The sequence below is a fragment of the Protopterus annectens genome, chromosome 6.part0 (genome assembly GCF_019279795.1).
Source record: "Protopterus annectens isolate FY-2018-M chromosome 6.part0, PAN1.0, whole genome shotgun sequence".
Taxonomy (NCBI): Eukaryota; Metazoa; Chordata; order Ceratodontiformes; family Protopteridae; genus Protopterus; species Protopterus annectens.
In genome coordinates this window covers 1,662,197,980-1,662,218,212 of record NC_056737.1, presented here as the reverse complement: position 1 = coordinate 1,662,218,212, position 20,233 = coordinate 1,662,197,980, and the positions used below count along the sequence as shown (strand labels likewise).

The window sequence follows — 20,233 nt, the reverse complement described above, 5'->3', positions numbered from 1 at the left end:
TTTACCCTCACTAAGACTTTGGGTGTTTTTCCCTCTTATGGATGTTACTAATCCTTTCTCTGCTGATCATCTGTCTCCTGCTTTATTCTGCTTCCTTTCATTTCTGCTGTCTGAATATTTCACCCTTTATTCCTCATATTCTACTCTACTCTGTTTCCTTTTTGTTATATTGATGCATCTTATTTGTGCGCACCATCCATTTAATCACTTATTCTTTTTTTTTTTTTTTTTGTTTTTTGCTTTCATCTTTTTTTCCTTTCTCTGTCTCACTTAGGATTTTTCCTCTTCCTTGCCCCCATTTATTGCTCCTGTTTGTTAATATTTTTTGTATCTGATAAATGAGCTTAAAATCTTTAATGTATATGATTTGAGTGTCAGTTGGTAAATTTTTGTTTTTGAATGATGGCGGTTTGTTTAGTTTTTCCTACTCTTTATATTTTAAGAAATGTCTAAGGAATTCTTTATTAAGTTTTACAACACATTGTTTTTATTGGCTAATTCTGGATTATGTGACAGGGAACTATTTCCATTTTAGATTGCCATGATTCAAAGTTACCAGTTTGACAAAGCTCTTAACATATTGGAATGAAAACATTCACCACTGGTTTGCCTGATAAATTGTTTGTAGATTCAGAAGTGATTAGTAATGCTTTTTTAATTTATTGTTCACTTTTTGTAAGATCATAGCATAAGACTTGGTGCATGGGTATCTGTATTTAATTTTTTATATGTCTGCCTTGCCTCTTATGACAGAATCTTCCTGAATAATTTGAGTTTAATCTGATCTGCCCTAAATCTGATCCTCTTAATTTTAGGTTCTCAGGGGGGTTTATCTGTTTCTTTATTATGCTGAAAAAGAAATCTATGAGTTTCCCCTATGGGACTCTCTCTGTTGTCCTGGTGATTCTCAGGTTTGCCCACCTGGACCTGTTTCCCATTACCCATCACTGGCTTTAGTTTCTCTGTCTCATCCTCCAGTATTTAAGTCTTTCCGTGTTTACAAGTTGGCCTTCTGCATATTATGCTTTTCCTTGTTTCTTTTCTGCTCATTATTTCTTTCTGGCTTTTGTTGGTGGCCTGCAGTTGTTTCTGTTAGGAAGTCTGAGGTCTATTTTTTACTTGACCAAGTGCTGCCTGTTTTTTTAACTTTCATACATTTTTTTTTCAAATTTTTCCATAAATTTTCTTTTAGGCCATTCTTAAAATCCTGCTAAGTTTTATTTTTCAAACATGTTAGAACTAATAAGCTCAGATTGTTGAAAATCCATTTTTTGTTGGTATTTTTTCCATTTCTGGTCACCTACTTATAGCAATAATGTAAAAATAAAGCCAGCATCTTCACATTTAATGTCTCATCGACAGTTTGTGTTTAACATGTTTTTATTTCATTTGTTTTGCTTGTTGCTAGAAAAATAATAGTGGCAAGTGGTAAATTTGTCACACATAAATGACCTGTTCAGACTGATATATATGCATTTGTCTAACAGTGGGTCTCACTATTACTGGTATATAATCTAAGAGAAATATGAAAACTTAACAATGAGATATATTTATTAAATATTAATTCTGGATGCTGTTATTTCATGTTTTTTTTTTTTTTTTTTTTACTAGTGAGCGTGTTGGGCCTTGGTGGGATGTGCCCTCGTATCACAAACGATGGACAAGGCAAATCCTAAAAGATGTTTCATTCTATCTGCAAAGCGGGCAGATCATGGCTATTTTAGGGAACTCTGGTTTGTATTAAGAACATTTTGACTTGTTTTATATACCTTGGAGGAACACATAAGTGCTTTAATTGGCAAGTTATGTTTTAAGCTACTAAAATCTTCTGTTACATGAACTTTTAAAAACATGACTTGGGAAGGACTTCTGCATGTAGGACTGCTAAACAGACAAAGAATGATGACAGATAAATGTAAAGCATGAGAAATTATTTTTTTTCTTTTTTCTTAAGAGTTCTTCACCCATGAAATAAGTCTGAGCAGCTACTCTTCTTATGTCTAGCAATTTCAACTGTTCATCTAGATAGCTCATTATTGTCCACACATACAGATGCATACTCTAGTTGCAGTCATCAGACATCTTACTTGCTCCAGTTTTTACAGTACTTTAATTGGCAAAGTCTGCAGTGACAGATGTATTCCTATGATGAGATCAATTTGTTACCGATATCCATATCTTACTCTTCCAGTGACTCCAGTGATGTCCATCCTCCTTACAACCCCAACAGACATACATAGGCACCCAGATACACACATTCAGCAACACACTCAGATACATTTGTTGATTTGTAAAAGAGAGTTAGCATTCATAATGTCAAGGAAGCATTGGGCACGCTGGCCATATGTAGTGGAGGTTAGCCAGTTTATTGCTGGATAGTTGAAGTCTCTCAGTAGAAAAGTGTTGTGTTTAATGGGAATTTCAGCTAATGCGTTTAGATAGTTATCATGCTCAGAAAGGGACATAAAGGGTTTCTATAGCTAACTGTGACATGGTGACTAGTCTTTTCATTGTGCCTAATAACCTCAGCAGTAAATGCATGCTCCTGTTATATTAACTTTAGGACAACATAAGCAATTCTTGATGCTAGGTGTGGACTAGCAGTTTTAATCTGTAGACTCATGCATTTATATCCCAAGATATAGACAAGCTTCCTGAGTAATTGTGGCATTTGTTACACCTTTTTCTGGTGATTACTTTTAAATACACAAACACACACACACACACACACACACACACACACACACACACACACACACACACACACACACACACACACATACACAACAACACACATCATATATTAATATGTACAATTTCATGTCCTGTTACCTGTTATTTTCTTTTCTACAGTCTAAGCAGTTTACTGATTCATAGGTTCATAGGTAAGTACTAGGCTAGCTGCCCTTGCAGGCCATTTTAAGCCTAACCAATTTCCCTTTTTGTACACAAAATAATCTGTCTCATTTGGTTATAGATTGGTCTCACCCATCCCATGGTTAATAATTATATATTACCCCTAATGAGAATAACTAGAATCATACCACAGATAATTGGAGGGGACCCATGCATGGGATAAAGCATTTTAGGAGCTTCCTCTGTCCATTATTCTGACCGTTTTTTATTAACTTTGTTTCTTATTTGAACTTTTTTTTTAATTCTTATACTGTTTGGACTTTGATCGTTTTTAAGTGTTTTTCAACTGTTTAACTGTTAAGGGCTACACACTCAAGTGCAATAGCCATTTTTCTGCTTTAAAAGTGTTTGTATTCCTGTATCTGCTTTAACTTTTGAAAAAAACAAAAAAAAAAAAACAAAAGAAATCCTATGTTTCTATTCGTTTCCCACCTTTCTACAACCAGTAGAGTCCGGTTTTCAGATTTTGCTGAATTCTGGGCTGTTTGTAAGTTTCTGTGTTGCCCAGACCTTTCTAAGATAGAGGGAAGCTTCTCTGTTCATCAGTGAGAGTGGTGAGCTTTGAACAGACTATCTGTCACTGGAGCAGTGGTTTCCACTCAGAATCTGTAGTTTTATTGGCCCTTTTGGGCTATTTCTATCCCTTTTATCTCTCTGTTTAAAAACCCGTGTTTGTTCAGTTTTTGCACTTGTATTACCTCAGCAAGAGCCTGCCTGGGTGTCCTCCAGAGTCCTACAGCAGCAGAGAGAAAAAGGGAGACTTTGAGTGGATTAAGCACCTCCAATTACCTTTTCATTGCTTATTTTTGCTAACCGTATTATTCCAAACATTTTTTATTAACTTTGCTAATTATTTGAACTGTTTTTTTTAATTCTTATAATGTTTGCACTTTAATTGATCATTTTTAAGTGTTTTTCAACTGTTTAACTGTTAAGGGCTACACACTCAAGTGTTATAGCCATTTTTCTGCTTTAAAAGTGTTTGCATTCCTGTATCTGCTTTAACTTTTGAAAAAAACAAACAAAAAAAAAATCTTCTCTCTCTATTCGTTTCCTATCTTTCTAGTGCCAGCAGAGTCCAGTTTTCAGATTTTGCTGAATTTGGGGATGTTTGTAAGTTTCTGTGTTGCCCAGACCTTTCTAAGGTAGAGGGAAACTTCTCTGTTCATCAGTGAGAGTGGTGAGCTTTGAACAGACTATCTGTCACTGGAGTAGTGGTTTCAGCTCAGAATCTGTAGTTTTATTGGCCATTTTGGACGATTTATATCCTTTTCATCTTTCTGTTTAAAAACCCATGCTTGGCTGGTTTTGCGCATTGTGCAGTGGCGTTTAATTTTAGTTAAACTATTCCCGGTGCCAGAAAGTCTGCTCTTCAGAATTTCCCTTAAAACTAGCCAGTTTTCTAGTTTTAGCACTCAAAACTGTTTATTTGTGCTCAGCACTGTCCAAATCTCGTTGCAAGCACTAAATAATCTACAAATGACTGCAGCACTCAACTTTCCTCATTTATCAAGGAGAAATCAGTTCTTATTACTTAAATTAATAAGCACTAACCATACATGTCTAAGGGTCAGCTCTCTGTGTTTTCTCCTGTCCACCTGATGAATCTGGGCATCTTGGGGCAATGTACCAATTGCCTCATGTACACTGACAACCCTCTCCTCCTACCACCCAACACTACAACCTGTGAGAGATGCACTTATATAGCCAAACTGGAAGCCAAACTCTCTCCAGCCAAGACTGGACTAAACAGTCATGAGGAGAAGGTAAGCACCACACTGCACTCTACACATAGTCAATCAAAACCTGCACCACTCAAACTCACACATAATAACACAAAACACACACCTACATTTGTGGAGGCACTCAATAAAAATCTCTCCAAACAACAGAGACCTCAAAAGCTGGAACGCAAGCAACCACCACCACCCAACACTACCCGAACTACACATAGCCCATAAAATCAGTGTGTCTCTTAACCTCAGCCCATAAGGCAAAAAGAACATACCCAACACACTAGTCACTAGTGACTCTATAGTCAGACACACTGATGTCCCTCTCACTGGGCTAAACAAGGAGAATATTACTGTCAGCTGCCTGTCAGGTGCCAGGATCCGCCATATAACACACACACACTCAGGTCACTCCACAACAAGTACAAATATAACTCTGTCATTGTCCTTGTTGGAGTGAATGACCTGAGGCGTACATCCCTGGACTACATAAAAAGAGACATGGAGGAGCTCTCTGACCATGTGGTCCAGGCAGGTATGACACTAGCCCTGAGTAGCATCCTGCCATCAGAATGATACCACAGTACAAGGACAAAATGATTGACGTCAACAATTGGCTAAGCTTCTGTTGTCATTCCAAGAGGATGCAGTATCTGTCTGCCTGGGACGACATGATTGGCAGGCCACGATGCTTTGTCAGAGATGGCCTGCACCGGAAACCTCTGGGATTCCAGATACTGGCTAAGGCTCTTGCTGCCCCTATAGTGCCTTTTTTAGGCAAGGCTCAAACATCAAACACACCACCACCATAGTAGATACAAACAAGCAAAATCTAAGGGTAATGCTACTCAATGCTAGAAGTCTAAACCTCAAAAGGCATTCACTCGAGGCACTCCTTAAGATGAAGAATATCAACATCTGTGCAGTGACAGAGACCTGGTATAGGGCTCCAGAAAGTACCCCTGCATTACCAGGCTACAATTCTTACCACACCTTTCAGCCACCTAACCCAGACTGAAACACTAAAGGAGGAGGCGTGTCCATATTTATAATGGATATCCACATCTCCAGGCTAGTTGCTCAACAAAATGCATCCGAAATTATCCAAGTACAATTAACACTGGCCAAGACTGCAATTCAGGTTGTAGCTTGTTACAGCTCCCCCGCCATGCCCAAGGACGGCCACTCCATGTTTCTCGATATACTGGATAATATTCAGATACAGCCCAATACCCTAATATTGGGAGATTTCAACTACCCCACAATCAACTGGGAAAACTACTTATGTACTAACTCATCTGCCCAAAGTTTTCTGGAATTCATCAATTCTAATGCCCTGGATCAGCTTGTCCATACCCCTACCAGGGGCAGCAACATCCTGGACCTGGTCATTACCAATATGGGTAACAAATGCTCCATGTCAGAGGTCAACTCCTCGCTGGTCAGGTCCAACCACAAGATAATCACCCTACACATCCATATTCCACCCCCACCCCCCATTAAGGACACCACAGTAAAAAATTTCTCCAAAGCAAACGTCATGCTTCTTAAGTCAGAAGTGGCCAACTTCACATCACCCACACAGATGGAAAATAGAGACACAACTGCTGAATCATATACAAAAGTACTGTATAAGCACATACATGAGTGCATGAACCATGCCATCCCCAGCAGAACCAAGACACTATCCTCCAAAAAAAGGAAGCCAATCTGCTGGTCCTCTGCCATAAATAAACTCTACAACAGAAGGAAGAAACTGTTGCAAAAAAGAGTAAAATCCCATGATTGCAGGAACTCCCTGGCCAGCCTCAGCAAGAAGCTGAGATCTCTCATAAAATCCTCCAAAGCTAATTATGAAAATAAAATTGCCATGGATTCTAAAGACAACTACAAAGCTTTCTACAGCTATGTCAAGAATCTCAATGGCAACACTCAGATCTGCTCAGAACTACAGCACAATGGCACTACATTTACCGAACCAACTGATATTGCCAACATCCTGGCAAACATGTTTAGTGCAAACTTTACTCCCCCCTCACTCCCCCAAAGGGCCCATCTCCATACCAGAAGATTGCAAAGCCCCTGTAATCACAGACGCACAGGTAAAGACCGCACTCTCCAAAGCTAAGAATGCAGCATGTGTGGGACTGGACAACATCCCAGGCTGCATTCTGCATGAACTACAGAACAAACTGGCACCCCACCTAAGTACCATGTTCAACCATAGCCTAACTTCAGGCTTTGTGCCATTGGAATGGCACACAGCGATGGTTATCCCACTCTGCAAAGGGGGTGCCACCACTGACCCCAAGAACTACCATCCCATTAGCCTAATGAGCCTGGTCTGCAAGGCCATGGAACACATCATCCTGGAGCTTATAAACAAAGGCATAGGTAACCTCCAAACTCTGGACCCCACTCAGTTTGGGTTTGTAAAAGGTAGATCATGCCTCCTAAACCTTATTGACTTATGCAAAGCATTCACCAGAGCAGTAGATGAGGGTAAGGTGGTGTACACAGCCTATCTTGACATCGCCAAGGCTTTCGACACCATCCCCAAATGTGGTATTATAGATAAACTCAGTGGACTAGGAGTACATCCATATGTCACAAGATGGGTGGCCATCTGGCTCACTGACAGAATGCACACAGTGAAAGTAGCCAACTCCAAATCCGACATCAGACCAGTGACAAGCGCAGTACAACAGAGTTCAGTCCTGGGTCCTCTCCTGTTCGGTATCTACTTCTCTGAAGTCAAAATTAATACAGCTGGTCTCTGGCTAATGAAATTTGCAGATGACTGGAAACTAGGAGCCATAATAGATTTGCCTAAGGATGTGGACATTCTATAAAGAGGCCTCACTGAGACTGATGCCTGGTGTCAAAAGTCATGGCCTAAAGCTTCAGTGCGTTGTCATCCCCTTTGGGAAAAACATTGTACCCCTGAACTACCACATAGGCTGTAGCCTGCTAAACACCAAAAGTGTGATAAGAGACCTTGGGACAAAGGTGGACAGTAGTCTCTCCTTTGATAATCATGTCGCCACAGTAGTCAGGAAATCCTTCTACATGGCACACCTCATCACAAAGGGGTTCTCCTCCAGAAAAAGAGAGGTCATCATTCTTCTCTACTCATCCCTCATCAGACCCATTATAGAGTACAATGCCCCATTTGGCATGTACCTCGCAAGCCATCTGCAACAAGTAGAGAGGCCACAGAAATACTTCACTAGGAGGATTACTGGCCTCAAACAGATGCCATACGCAGACCGTCTCAAAAAACTCCAGCTCTACTCCGTCGCATATCGCCTACTCAGAGGCGACCTCTCCTAACAAACAAAGCCATGTCTAACCCAGATCTGATGGACATGCTACACTTAAAGAAATTCCAATCTCTCTGAGCCACACACACCAGGGACCTAAACCTTGTCTCCACAATAAACAGAACATGCTGGAGGGACAGATTCCTGTCCCACAGACTTCTCATGCTCTGGAACAGGCTACCCATTCATGTCAAGCAGAGCTCCTCATTAGCCATCTTTAAGAGAAATTTTGACAATTGGATGGGAAATAGGAAATTCACCCTGGGGATCACTGCTGTGGTGCTGCTCAACAGGGGTACAGGAAAATAATTTTCTTGGTTGGCAAAAGCCAGGGATCCTCATTTGGCTAGGCTTATATAGGCCCTAGGGTCAATAGCCTAGTACATACCTATGAACCTATTAGCAATACAGGGGCCAGTCCTAGGGTAAATTTTCAGTTTCCCATCCATAGATCTATGTTGTGCTTGAATACTGACAGGGATGAATTAGGTTTCATTGGGGATGGGGTGTCTGTTCCACAGCAGCAGTATCCTTTGTGATATATACTTTTCCCGCCAAACCATTCTGTTGATGTTACAGAAGAGGTTTAGATCCCTAGACCGAGTACTTCTGATGCCATTCAACTTGCTGATGTGCAGTAAATCCATCAGTAATGGGTTGCAGGATGCCTTTTATGCCAGATACAGATCACCTCTTAGCAGTCTGTAAGATATTGAGTATAGTAACTGGGCTTTAAGTTAGTCCATGCTGGGCATGTTTAGGCCTTGTATCCTTTAGTAACTTCTCTCTGTGGGTGTTCCATTTGTATGTGTCTGAACAGATACATGCTAAATGATATATTCAGTGACTGGCCTGATGATGGCAGCGTAATGGAGGACAATGACAATACTAGATCTAGACAACAGCTGTCTATTTATAAGCTGTACAATATAGAAGGATTTTCTTACAATAGAATATGTTGGTAAAAAGTTAGGTTACTGTCCATGCAAGTTCCCAAATCCCAAACAACTGGGTCATCTGCTAGAGAGGTATTGTTGATGTAGTAGTTGCCTGGGGTAGGTAACTTCCTATAGGATACAATAATGCCTGTTTTGGCATTTAGTTTCAGTCCGTGATTTTGGCACCATTTATTTGGGACAAACCTTCTTGCAGGATGGTTAAGTCATTTGAGGATTCACTGACTGCTCCTAGCTTGCAGTCATCTGCAAACTAAGTCAACTGGAGACCTTTGGCTTTTACTTCAGAAAAGTAGATGCTAAACAGGAGAGGTTCCAGTACAGACCCTGGGGCAGTTCAGTGGTTACTGGTCTCTTTGTGGAGTTAAATTCCCCTATTTTTGATTATCTGAATCCTATCTGTGAGTCAGATGGCAATCCAGTGGGTGAAATATGGGTTTATTTCCAGTTTATTTAGCTTTAATACTATGCCTGAATGGGAAATTGTGTCAAAAGCTTTGGCCAGGTCAAAGTATGTAGCGTGTTCCATTTTAGCTTCTTCCACTGCTTTGGTAACCTTTTCTAAAAAATCCACCTGGTTGAGTAGGCATGACCTGCTCTTAAAGAATACAAACTGAGACAGGTCCATTGTTTGGAAGTTCCCTGTGTCATGATTGATTAATTCCATGATAAGTCTTTCCATGACTTTGAATGTGAGGTTGGTCAGGCTTATGGGTCTGAAATTGCTTGGGGCTGTGGAATGTCCTCCCTTATGCAGGGGAATGACTGTAGCTGTTCTCCATTCGCTTTTTACAATACCTGTATGGAGGTTGAACAGTGTTGTTAGTGGTATGGCTAAATCGTGCTTGATGCTATTTAGGATACATCCAAGGATATTGTCAGGACCCCTCAATGCAGTATTTTTAGTCTTTGATAGCACTTTTAGGACTTGGTCTTGTGTGAGAGCTGGAGGCGAACCAGTTTCATGTATATCTTGTGGGACAGATGGAGGGGAAAGAGAGGTAAAGTAAGAGCTAAATTTATCAGCCAGTAGGTTCGCTATATCTTCAGCCTCAAGTGCAGTAATATCGTTCACAATCAGCTCAGCACATTGCTGCATTGTGCTTTTGAGATTATCAGCACAACTAAAATATGTCTTGTGATTGTCTTTCTCTTGGGTAGCTATTTTAACCTTAAACTTTACTTTGGTGGATTTTATTAAGCTCCTGGTTTGTTTATTTCATAGATAAGAGCTGTAACATTCTGGGAATCACTCTTCTTACTTTTGGTCAAATATTTTTTCTTTTATTACAAAGTTTGTTGATATTATGGTACCACCATGTGACTTTGTTTCTGGGGTTTAGTCTGTACTTGTTCCTATGGGGTATAGTTGTATCTATGGAGCTGTTTACATGCTGGTACAGTGGTACTGTCAAATTATAACACAGCATTACGTTAACTGCAGGGACAAAATAAATATACAAGGCTACTTCCAAGTAAATAACAGTATTTTCAAGGACCCATACCTTATCTTACTTAGAAGGTTAAAATTGTTCACTATATTTAAATTCTAAAGGAATAGAAACACTTTTCTATGTAACAACCAATAAAATCACAAGTCTGTGTTGGAGCAGTCTGTCCTTACTATCCATCCCTAATATACAAAGCAGAGTATTGAGTCATAACAGTGGCAAAGGTATTACAGTACTAAATTGCATAGTCATTAGCTTTTAAGCATCTTTTTTTACAATGGTGTGTATTAAAGTTTTTTTAGGTTATATTACTTCTAGTCTTTAATTTTTTTCTTAACCAGTTAAGTTGGTTTGTCAAAACCTGTTTCTAGAGAAAAGAGAGGCACAAGGCAGACTACTGTGCATTAAGATGTCTGTACATTTACAACTAACCTATACAAACGAAAGTTTGTTGACATAAAATTGGTACATAATTTGTAATAAAGAGCACAAATAATAAATTATAATAAATAATAATAAATGAGTACAAATTCCATTTACATAATTTCAGAACTATTTTATAATACACTTAGGAGCTAATAAATATGTCCATTTTGACTGAGGTCAAGGGTTTTGAGTTCACATTGTTTTGTTGTTAAGGCAACCAACCCAAACTGTGGTGCTTTGCAGCAAAGGACAGAAATGTATAGAGTGAGACTGTACACACTGGGGTCCAAACCAAAATGTCAGTCTGCTCTGTCATTGCAAAGCACTGCTATTATATTCTCTGATGCTGGGAAGATATTTTGGATGCAGATTCTGTTGTCGTGGAATCACCATCTAGAATCCACTTGCCAGACTGTTTCTGCACACAAATATTAAATATGTCTTCCTGAAATAGGACTGCCTGGATTTCACTTTTCTGCTATCATCATACAGTTAAGCTTATATTTTTAAATGGTTGTTTTATCTTTTACTTGCAGTTTTTATAGACTTTTATAATCATAGGTTCATAGGTTCATAGGTGTGTACTAGGCTAATGGCCCTTAAAAGCATAGCCCATATAAGTGCCCTGGCATTGTGCCACCCAACGTTAGTTCCCAGTGCCTCTATCAAGTAGAGCCACTGCAATGATCCCCGGGGTGAACTTTCTATTACCCATCCACTCATCAAGATTTCTCTTGAAGAGGGTCAGCGAGGTGCTCAGCTTGACATGTATGGGAAGTGTATTCCAGAGCATGAGCAGTCTCTGGGTGAGGAACCTATCCCACCAGCATGTTCTGTTGATTGTGGTAATGAGGATGAGGTCTCTGGAGCGTGTGGTGTGGAGGGATTGGGCTTTCTTTATATGTAGCATTTCTAACAGAGCTGGGTCAGACGTGGGTTTGTAAGTCAACCAGAGATCACCTCCAAGTAGGCGATATGAGACAGAGAATAGCTGGAGTCTCTTGAGTCTGTCCATGTAGGACATGTGTTTAATGCCCATGATTCTCTTTGTGAAGTACTTCTGTGGCCTCTCCAGCTGTTGCATGTGTCTAGTGAGGTACATGCCAAATGGGGCATTATACTCGATGACTGGTTTAATAAGGGAAGAGTAGAGAGAGATGATGGCCTCTTTCTTCCTGGATGCAAAACCCTCAGTAATGAGGTGTGCCACATAGAAGGACTTTCTGACCACAATGGAAATGTGGTGGTCGAAGGAGAGGTTGCTGTCAACCTGTGTCCCCAGATCTCTTATAACGCCTTCAGTGTTCAGATCAGAATTGCTATTACTGCATGGCATACTTAGCGAACCACCAAAATGAATCTGTTTTTTTCCTAGAGTACATATGCCAGCACCTTCATTTGAATTTGGCCTTTGCTTATGTCCTTGGAATGTATGTTTCTTAAAACTGTTAAAATGGATAAGTTTCAGATGCTTTCATTATCAAATGCAAAGATCACAGATGAAAAATAAAAGTTAACAAAACCAGTGGTGCAGACGTTTAATATTCCATATTTAATTTAAGCTACAATGTTTTAACCAAGAACTTATAATGAAGAATTATGTGATTTCTGGCTGACTAGATAAAGGATACTTAACAGGAAATGAAGGGTAGAAGACATCTACTTAATAACACTGACTCAATAACAAAAAATGACGATGTATAGAAATGATTGTTACAATATAGATTCATAGATAAGTACTAGGCTAGCTGCCTTTGTTGGCCATTTTAAGCCTAGAACCATCATAAGCCTAGCCAGTTTCCCCAAAGGTAAGAATCAAACCCTGTACTTTGTGAGGTAAATATCTTAACCATTATAAGAAGCCCCAACCCCCCTATATCAACCCCAAAACTTTGTTGTATGAACCATGGGGAATAATCACAAGACAGTAAAGCAAACTGCCAGTGCAGACTGTGGTATACTTACATGCAATTAAATATTTTAAACTAGGGGGCTTTGAGTTGCCTAACCTTACTAAAAGTCTGTCTTTGGTAGTTCCTCCCATAGTCATGTTATATGCTCATACTAGCAAACATTTAATCATCAGATTGGGAAGTTCCTCCCCTTTGACTGCATTTACATTACTCATCTAAACACCTAAGCACTGGTCAAGATGGAAGGTCAGCCTGCTAGTTTCTCCTCTGCTGCCAGCCTTTTAGTACTAGGTCTTATAATACAGTGTACAACCTGTGTTATGTTCACAAATAATGAACTTATTATACTCAGCACTAACAATTCTATGAGTGAGAGGTGTAAATACCTAATTAACTCTCAACTAAAAACTTGCCTTGTTTGCTTCATATACTTCCACCATGATCCTTCTCCAATCATAAAAATGTCTTCTGCTGCCGCTGTAAAACAATCACTCGCAAAGCCTCCTAGAATTAAGAAGCTAAAGTTAACATGTAGTAGTAGTAAAATACGTTCTCGCAGAGTAGTTGCTATGGTTATCTGTTTTTGATTGGATTATTTTAAGCATGTAATACCTACTTGAACTTTTTAAAGCACATTCTTTTGATTAAACACAAATGGTTCCTGATAGTAATAGGATGAAAGTGTTTAACCACAAGCCCATTTTTGTATGACTTTTATACTATTTAGCAGTTTCTTATGTTGAATGTTTTAATAGATACATCAAGTTTCTTTTAAAACAGACGGTTGCAATTTTTATTCCAAATTCTATTTCCTACTGGGAGCAGTATGTGCACATTTGCTTTTGTTTCCTGTTTTTTGTATTTTTCATGCACGAACACATGCTGTTACTTTGATTCTAAGATGAAGTATCAGAAAAATCAGGCCACTCAGCCACTTCATGCATGCCTTCTATAGTCAACTGGAACAAAAACCCTCCAAATCTGTCACTTCAAGGGGGATTTAGTATGTGGCAGCATGGGATGAGATGCTTAACAGTTATAGCCTGCACCTCTGATTTGAGGGCTTCCACCTACTGGCTTAAGCCTTTGCTGCCCCTAATGCATTTTTAGGAGGAGACCAGTTGATGGCCACTCATCATAACTAACATATATGTCCGAAACTCAAACAGCATTATGGTGCCTGTCTTTAATACCAGAAGTCAAAACAGTAAATTTTCTGATTTTGAGGCACTCTTAAATTTGGAAAACATCCATGTCTGCATAGTTACTGAAACCTGGTTTAAATGTAAAGAGAATGGTCCTTCTACACCAGGGTTTTGCAGTTTTCATGCTTTCAGGATCAATGGCAACTGCAGTAGTATTTCCATATTTGCCAGTCAACATACTTCTTTCAGACTGATGCCAGGACACTCAAAAACATAACTTGTTTAACTATGGACCAGGGATGGGAAGATTAAGTTTCATCTAATAGCTAGTTACAAAACACCGTCTTTGTCCTCTGATGACCATCTAAGATTGCATAGTGTTCTAAATGATCTCCCTATTAGCAAAAACTTCCTTTTTTTGGATGACTTTAACTACTCTTCAATAAATTTGGACATCTGTACCTCCAATGTAGAACATGTCTAACAATTTCTAGATTTAATAAATAAAACTTTCCTTTAAGCAACTTATAAATAAACCTACTAGAAGGTGTATCACTCTTGAGTGGATTTTTATAGAGTTGGTTGCTTATTGTAATATTATTCTGGTATCTTCTTCCCTTCTTGTTAACTAGGTAGGTGGGTTGATCCCAAGATCCTTTTCAGGCATGAGCCAAGCTCAAAGAAGAGTAGCAATAAAATATTAATAATACAAGAATTAAAACTCATAGTAAGTCACAGAGCTTTATGTTTCAGATTATTACAATACATTGCAATTACAATAAAGTGCTTAAAAAGTGGGAGACAATTTTATGTAGCAAAACAGCTAAGAAGAGATAAGCAGGACATGTGTACAGAAATAAGACGTATACATGTAATAATGGCATGGGTACAAAACAGTGAGTTCCACTCAGTTGCAACCCACTGAATTTTCTTGCAGGTCTATTACAATGTGCAATGGAAATAATGTGCACTATAAAGAATTTGGCAAATATATTCATCAAGGCCATAACATCGTGTGCCAGCTCCAGTGGCATAAAGGGACACAGCTCTGACTGCCACCCATATGACCATAGTTTGATTAGCAGCTTGGGTGTCTTTTTGAGCTGCTAGGGGAAGATAGCATGTCCATCCTGGAGATGAGGATGGGGCAGAGCTAGCTGCAAACTGACTCATTCATTCAGGGGAGGGAGGAAGATGCAAATCCCACTGGGAAGTGGGTGTTTGGCTCCCAAGGCCAACAGTGTTTGGTAACCTTCATTAGATCAAAGCGCTTGACTGGTGAAGGTGTAGTGATCCCACTGGAAATAGGGTAGCAGGTCACCCTGCACAGGGGAGGGCTGAGGTCATGAAACATATGGTCTAAGTTCTAAGATGCCAGAAAAATAAATCAGCTTCATGACTATCTATTAGATACCCTGCCCTGTCCAGATAGCTCTTACCCCTTTGATAGGAATGGCCAGAACAGGGGAATGAAAGTGCCCTTAATCAAATGGGGCAGGTCTAAGGGTTTGTAAGTATGAGGGGAAAAGATACATTTTACATAATAAAAACTCTGTTAATGTTTTCACATATTACATCTTCGACTAGTCAATTAACATGAGCAGAAGACACATTGTGGAGAACTATGGTAAACAGCTGTAAACCAATTCCATAGCTATGCTGGACTACCAAAATATGTACATCAAAATGTTAGCAAAGAAGAAATACTACAATTTACTATGCAGAAATGAAGTACTATATATATATATATATATATATATATGTGTGTGTGTGTGTGTGTGTGTGTGTGTGTGTGTGTACATGTATACTGAACCCATATATATATATATATATATATATATATATATATATATATCATCATCATCTTCTTTCAGCTGTTCCCATTAGGGGTCGCCACGGCGGATCATCTGTTTCATTCTCTTCCTGTCCTCTGCATCTTGCTCTGCCACACCAAACACCTGCATGTCCCCTCTCACCACATCCATAAACCTTATCTTAGGCCTTCCTCTTTTCCTGTTACCTGGTAGCTTCATCCTTAGCATCTTTTTCCCAATATACTCAGCATCCCTCCTCAGCACATGTCCAAACCAACATAATCGTGCCACTCTGGCTTTGTCTCCAAACCTTCCAACCTGGGCTGACCCTCTAATATACTTATTCCTAATCCTGTCCACCCTCGTCACACCCAGTGGAAATCTTAACGTCTTTAACTCTGCCACATCCAGCTCAAACTCCTGACTTTTTGTCAATGCCACTGTCTCCAAACCATATAACATAGCTGGTCTCACTACCCTCTTGTAGACCTTCCCTTTCACTCTTACAGGTACTCGTCTGTCACAAATCACTCCTGACACTCTTCTCCACCCACTCCATCCTGCCTGTACTCTCTTCTTCATCTCTCTTCCACACTCACCGTTACTCTGAACTATTATTCAAAGTATTTAAACTCATCCACCTTCACCACCTCTACTCCTTGCACCCTCACCTTTCCTCTAACCTCCCTCTCATTCACACACACATATTCTGTCTTAGTCCTGCTGACCTTCATTCCTCTTCTCTCTAGAGCATATCTCCATCTCTCCAGGGTCTCCTCCACCTGTTCCCTACTCTCACTACAGATCACAATGTCATCTGCAAACATCATAGTCCACGGGGACTCCTGTCTGATCTCGTCTGTCGACCTGTCCATCACCATTGCAAACAAGAAAGGGCTCAGAGCTGATCCTTGATGTAATCCCACCTCCACCTTAAACACATCCGTCACTCCCACCGCAGACCTCACCGCTGTCACACTACCATCATACATATCCTGTACCACTCTTACATACTTCTCTGACACTCCCAACTTCCTCATACAATACCACAACTCGTCTCCAGGCACCCTGTCATATGCTTTCTCTAAGTCTACAAAAACACAATGCAACTCCTTCTGACCTTCTCTGTACTTCTCCATCAACACTATTAGAGCAAACATTGCATCTGTAGTGCTCTTTCCCGGCATGAAACCATACTGCTGATCACTAATCATCATGTCCCTTCTTAACTTAGCTTCCACTACTCTTTCCCATAATGTCATGCTGTGACTGATCAGTTTAATCCCTCTGTAGTTACTACAGCTCTGCATATCACCCTTATTCTTAAAAATCGGTACCAAAACACTTTTTCTCCATTCCTCAGGCATCCTCTCACTTTCCAAGATTTCATTAAACAATCTGGTTAAAAACTCCACTGCCATTTCACCTAAACACCTCCATGCTTCCACAGGTATGTCATCTGGGCCAACAACCTTTCCATTCTTCATTCTCTTCATAGCTATCCTTACTTCCTCCTTGCTACTCCATTGTACTTCATGATTCACTATCCCTACATCATCCAACCTTCTCTCCCTCTCATTCTCTTCATTCATCAACTTGTCAAAGTACTCTCAACACACTCTCCTCGCTTGTGAGTATGTTTCCCTCATTATCCTTTATCACCCTTACCTGCTGCACATCTTTCCTAGCTCAGTCCCTCTGTCTAGCCTAGGTCCTTTTCTCCCTCCTTAGTGTCCAACCTTTCATACAACTCTTCATATGGCTTATCCTTAGCCTTCGCCACCTCCCTCTTTGCCATGCACCTCATCTCCTTATACTTCTGTCTACTTTCTTCATCTCTCTGACAATCCCACTTCTTCTTTGCCAACCTCTTTCTCTGTATACTCTCCTGTACTTCCTCATTCCACCACCATGTCTCCTTGTCCTCCTTCCTCTGTCCAGATGTCACGCCAAGCACCTTTCTAGCCATCTCCCTTACTAGCTCTGCTGTAGTTACCCAGCTATTTGGTAACTCTTCACTGCCACCCAGTGCCTGTCTTTACTCTTCCCTGAACTCCACCTCACAAGTACCCTTTTTCAATTTCCACCATTTGATCCTTGGTGCTGCCCTCACACTCCTCCTCCTCTTCTTGATTACCAATGTCATCCTACAAACCACCATCCTATGCTTTTTTATACATATATATATATATATATATATATATATATATTTAAAGTTACTAGTACATACATTACCTTTGGATTAAAAATGTTCAGATATTGTATTGCATGAAAGATATGTTTTAAGATTCTCCTAGTTTCACTGAAGCATTTACTTGCATGATAGATATTATATATATATATATATATATATATATATATATATATATATATATATATATGTGTGTGTGTGTGTGCATAATTTATTTACACTATGTCCACATGATAATTAACAATTTACTCTTTATCTGTGACATCAAGGTTATTTATAGCTTGCTCCAGCTATTATTTTAAAGAGAAGGAAAGACAAAACTACAATCCTCTTCATTCCACCACTATAACTAAGTGCAATACAATAACGTCTCCAAAGCATTAATCAGTCCATTCCAAAAAACTCAAAAATAGTTAAATAGCCATCCTAAATATTACTGACGACCACTGATTAAAATAATAAAACCATATCATCTAGAAAGTATGTCAACAACACGCATACAAAAATGAACTGAAACAGTCAATCAGGAAAGGTATTAGAAAATCAAAATCACACTCCATGAGCAATCATTAAAAAAGGAAAGACAGTAGCGTGGCTCTGAGGTGCAAAGGGATGGAGCTCTTAATGTAAACCAGGCAACTGGGGTACTATTAGGAGCCCTGGCAATGGAAGGACCAAACAAGCTGCAGGAGAAATGAAGTGATGTTGTTTGCTCACCTCTTCTGGGAGGAGGGCATTAGTGTGCACACAGGTGCACAAGGGGTGGTGCAATCTCCTTGATGATAAGTGGAGGAATTGCTGCTTGAGTTCCATGGTGAGGAGTAAGGCTGCTTGGAGAGAACACCACTTTTTGCAGTGAGGGAACAACCTATGTGGACAGCCCATTGCACACATCTCCAATACCTTGCTGATGTGCACAACTAGAGCCAGGGAGAAAAGTTGAAAAACCCTGAATCCCACTGATGTCAGCCTGAATGATGATTCCTTCCAGATGACCCTTGCCCCAGTGATGCAGAATGAATGGGCTGATTGACTAGAAGGGGTTGATGACTGACAGACAGTGGGGGTAAAAAGTGCATAAAACCAAAGTAATGAAAGAAGGAAAGAATAGTTGTCATCCCCTCCCACACAATTAAGTCTCTTACCTACGGGGAGCTAGTTAGGTTACTCAGAATTTGTAACAATGAAGTAGATCTACATAAGGAAGTTTGTGAAACATTACTTATGTTTCTGTGTAGGGGTTATGATATAGACACTATAACAGATGCAGTGAATCAAATTGCTGGACTCTGTGTGGAGCAACAACAAGTTTTTAAAAATAGGGGACAAATTTGTGTGAAGGAGGGTGTGGACCGTATTTTTTTTGTTACAACTTATAATATTTTGAGTGAAGACATTTGTGAACTAGTTAAATACTATTGGACCTTTTTAAGGAAAGATAAGTTAAGTGAAATAATTGGTAGCCAGACATTTATCTCCTATAGAAGGGGACACAGCTTGAGGGATACGTTGGTGAAATCCTATTTTGTGGTACCTGATGAAAATATTATGCTCCCTGTAAAATGTGTGGGTACAACTCCTTGTAACAATTGTAATGCATGTAAGTGTGTTGTTCGTAGTTTTGGTAAATTAATCGGAAATGATTTGAACCCAAGAATAAATTTTCTTGTGACACTGATGGTATTATTTATTGTCTTAAATGTCCCGGCAACCTGTTCTACAGTGGACAAAGTAAGAGGAAATTTAGTCAGGCTGCAGGACCACATCAGGGACATTAAAAAACAGAGAGCAGAAAGCTCTATAGCTATGCATTTCATGGATAAACATAATAGTGATTCTTATTTAATACAGGGCACAATTCTAGCAAAAGTTTTTGTTAGAACTGGTGATGCTATATTGATAAAAATATATTGTTATGTTAAGAAGCATTATTTATTTTAAATTATAATACTCTTTTTACCAAGGGGATTGAACCATGAACTTAATTGGAAATACTTGCTTTAGTTAATTATTTTTTATTATTCTATTGTTGTGTTTTCTTAATTGTTCAATTGTTTTATTGTAGAGCAAAGCTGCGTATATAGGGGAAGTGATCATTAGGAATATTACTTCTTGAAGGCTATTTGGCTGAGGCACTAAAGCGCAATAAAAGTTTGGATCTGTATTTGGTTGTTTTTCCTTTATTTCTGCACTGATGGTTGTGAAGAAGAGTTGAAAACCCTGAATCCCACTGATGTCAGCCTGAATGATGATCCCTTCCAGATGACCCTTGCCCCAGTGATGAAGAATGAATGGGCTGATGACTGACAGACAATGGGGGCAAACAGTGCATAAAACCAAATTAATGAAGGAAGGAAAGAAGAAA

The 20,233-nt window shown here is 39.5% G+C and overlaps 1 protein-coding gene across 1 annotated transcript in view; it reads left to right on the top strand.

Annotated features, from left to right (window-relative positions):
* The window catches only part of ABCG5 (ATP binding cassette subfamily G member 5), a 438,604-nt gene that overhangs the window by 39,540 nt on the left and 378,831 nt on the right, over positions 1-20,233 (top strand). Inside the window, exon 2 of the mRNA XM_044073759.1 lies at positions 1,612-1,733. Within this exon, the coding sequence (XP_043929694.1) occupies positions 1,612-1,733 (122 nt within the window). The remainder of the gene's footprint in view (positions 1-1,611; positions 1,734-20,233) is intronic.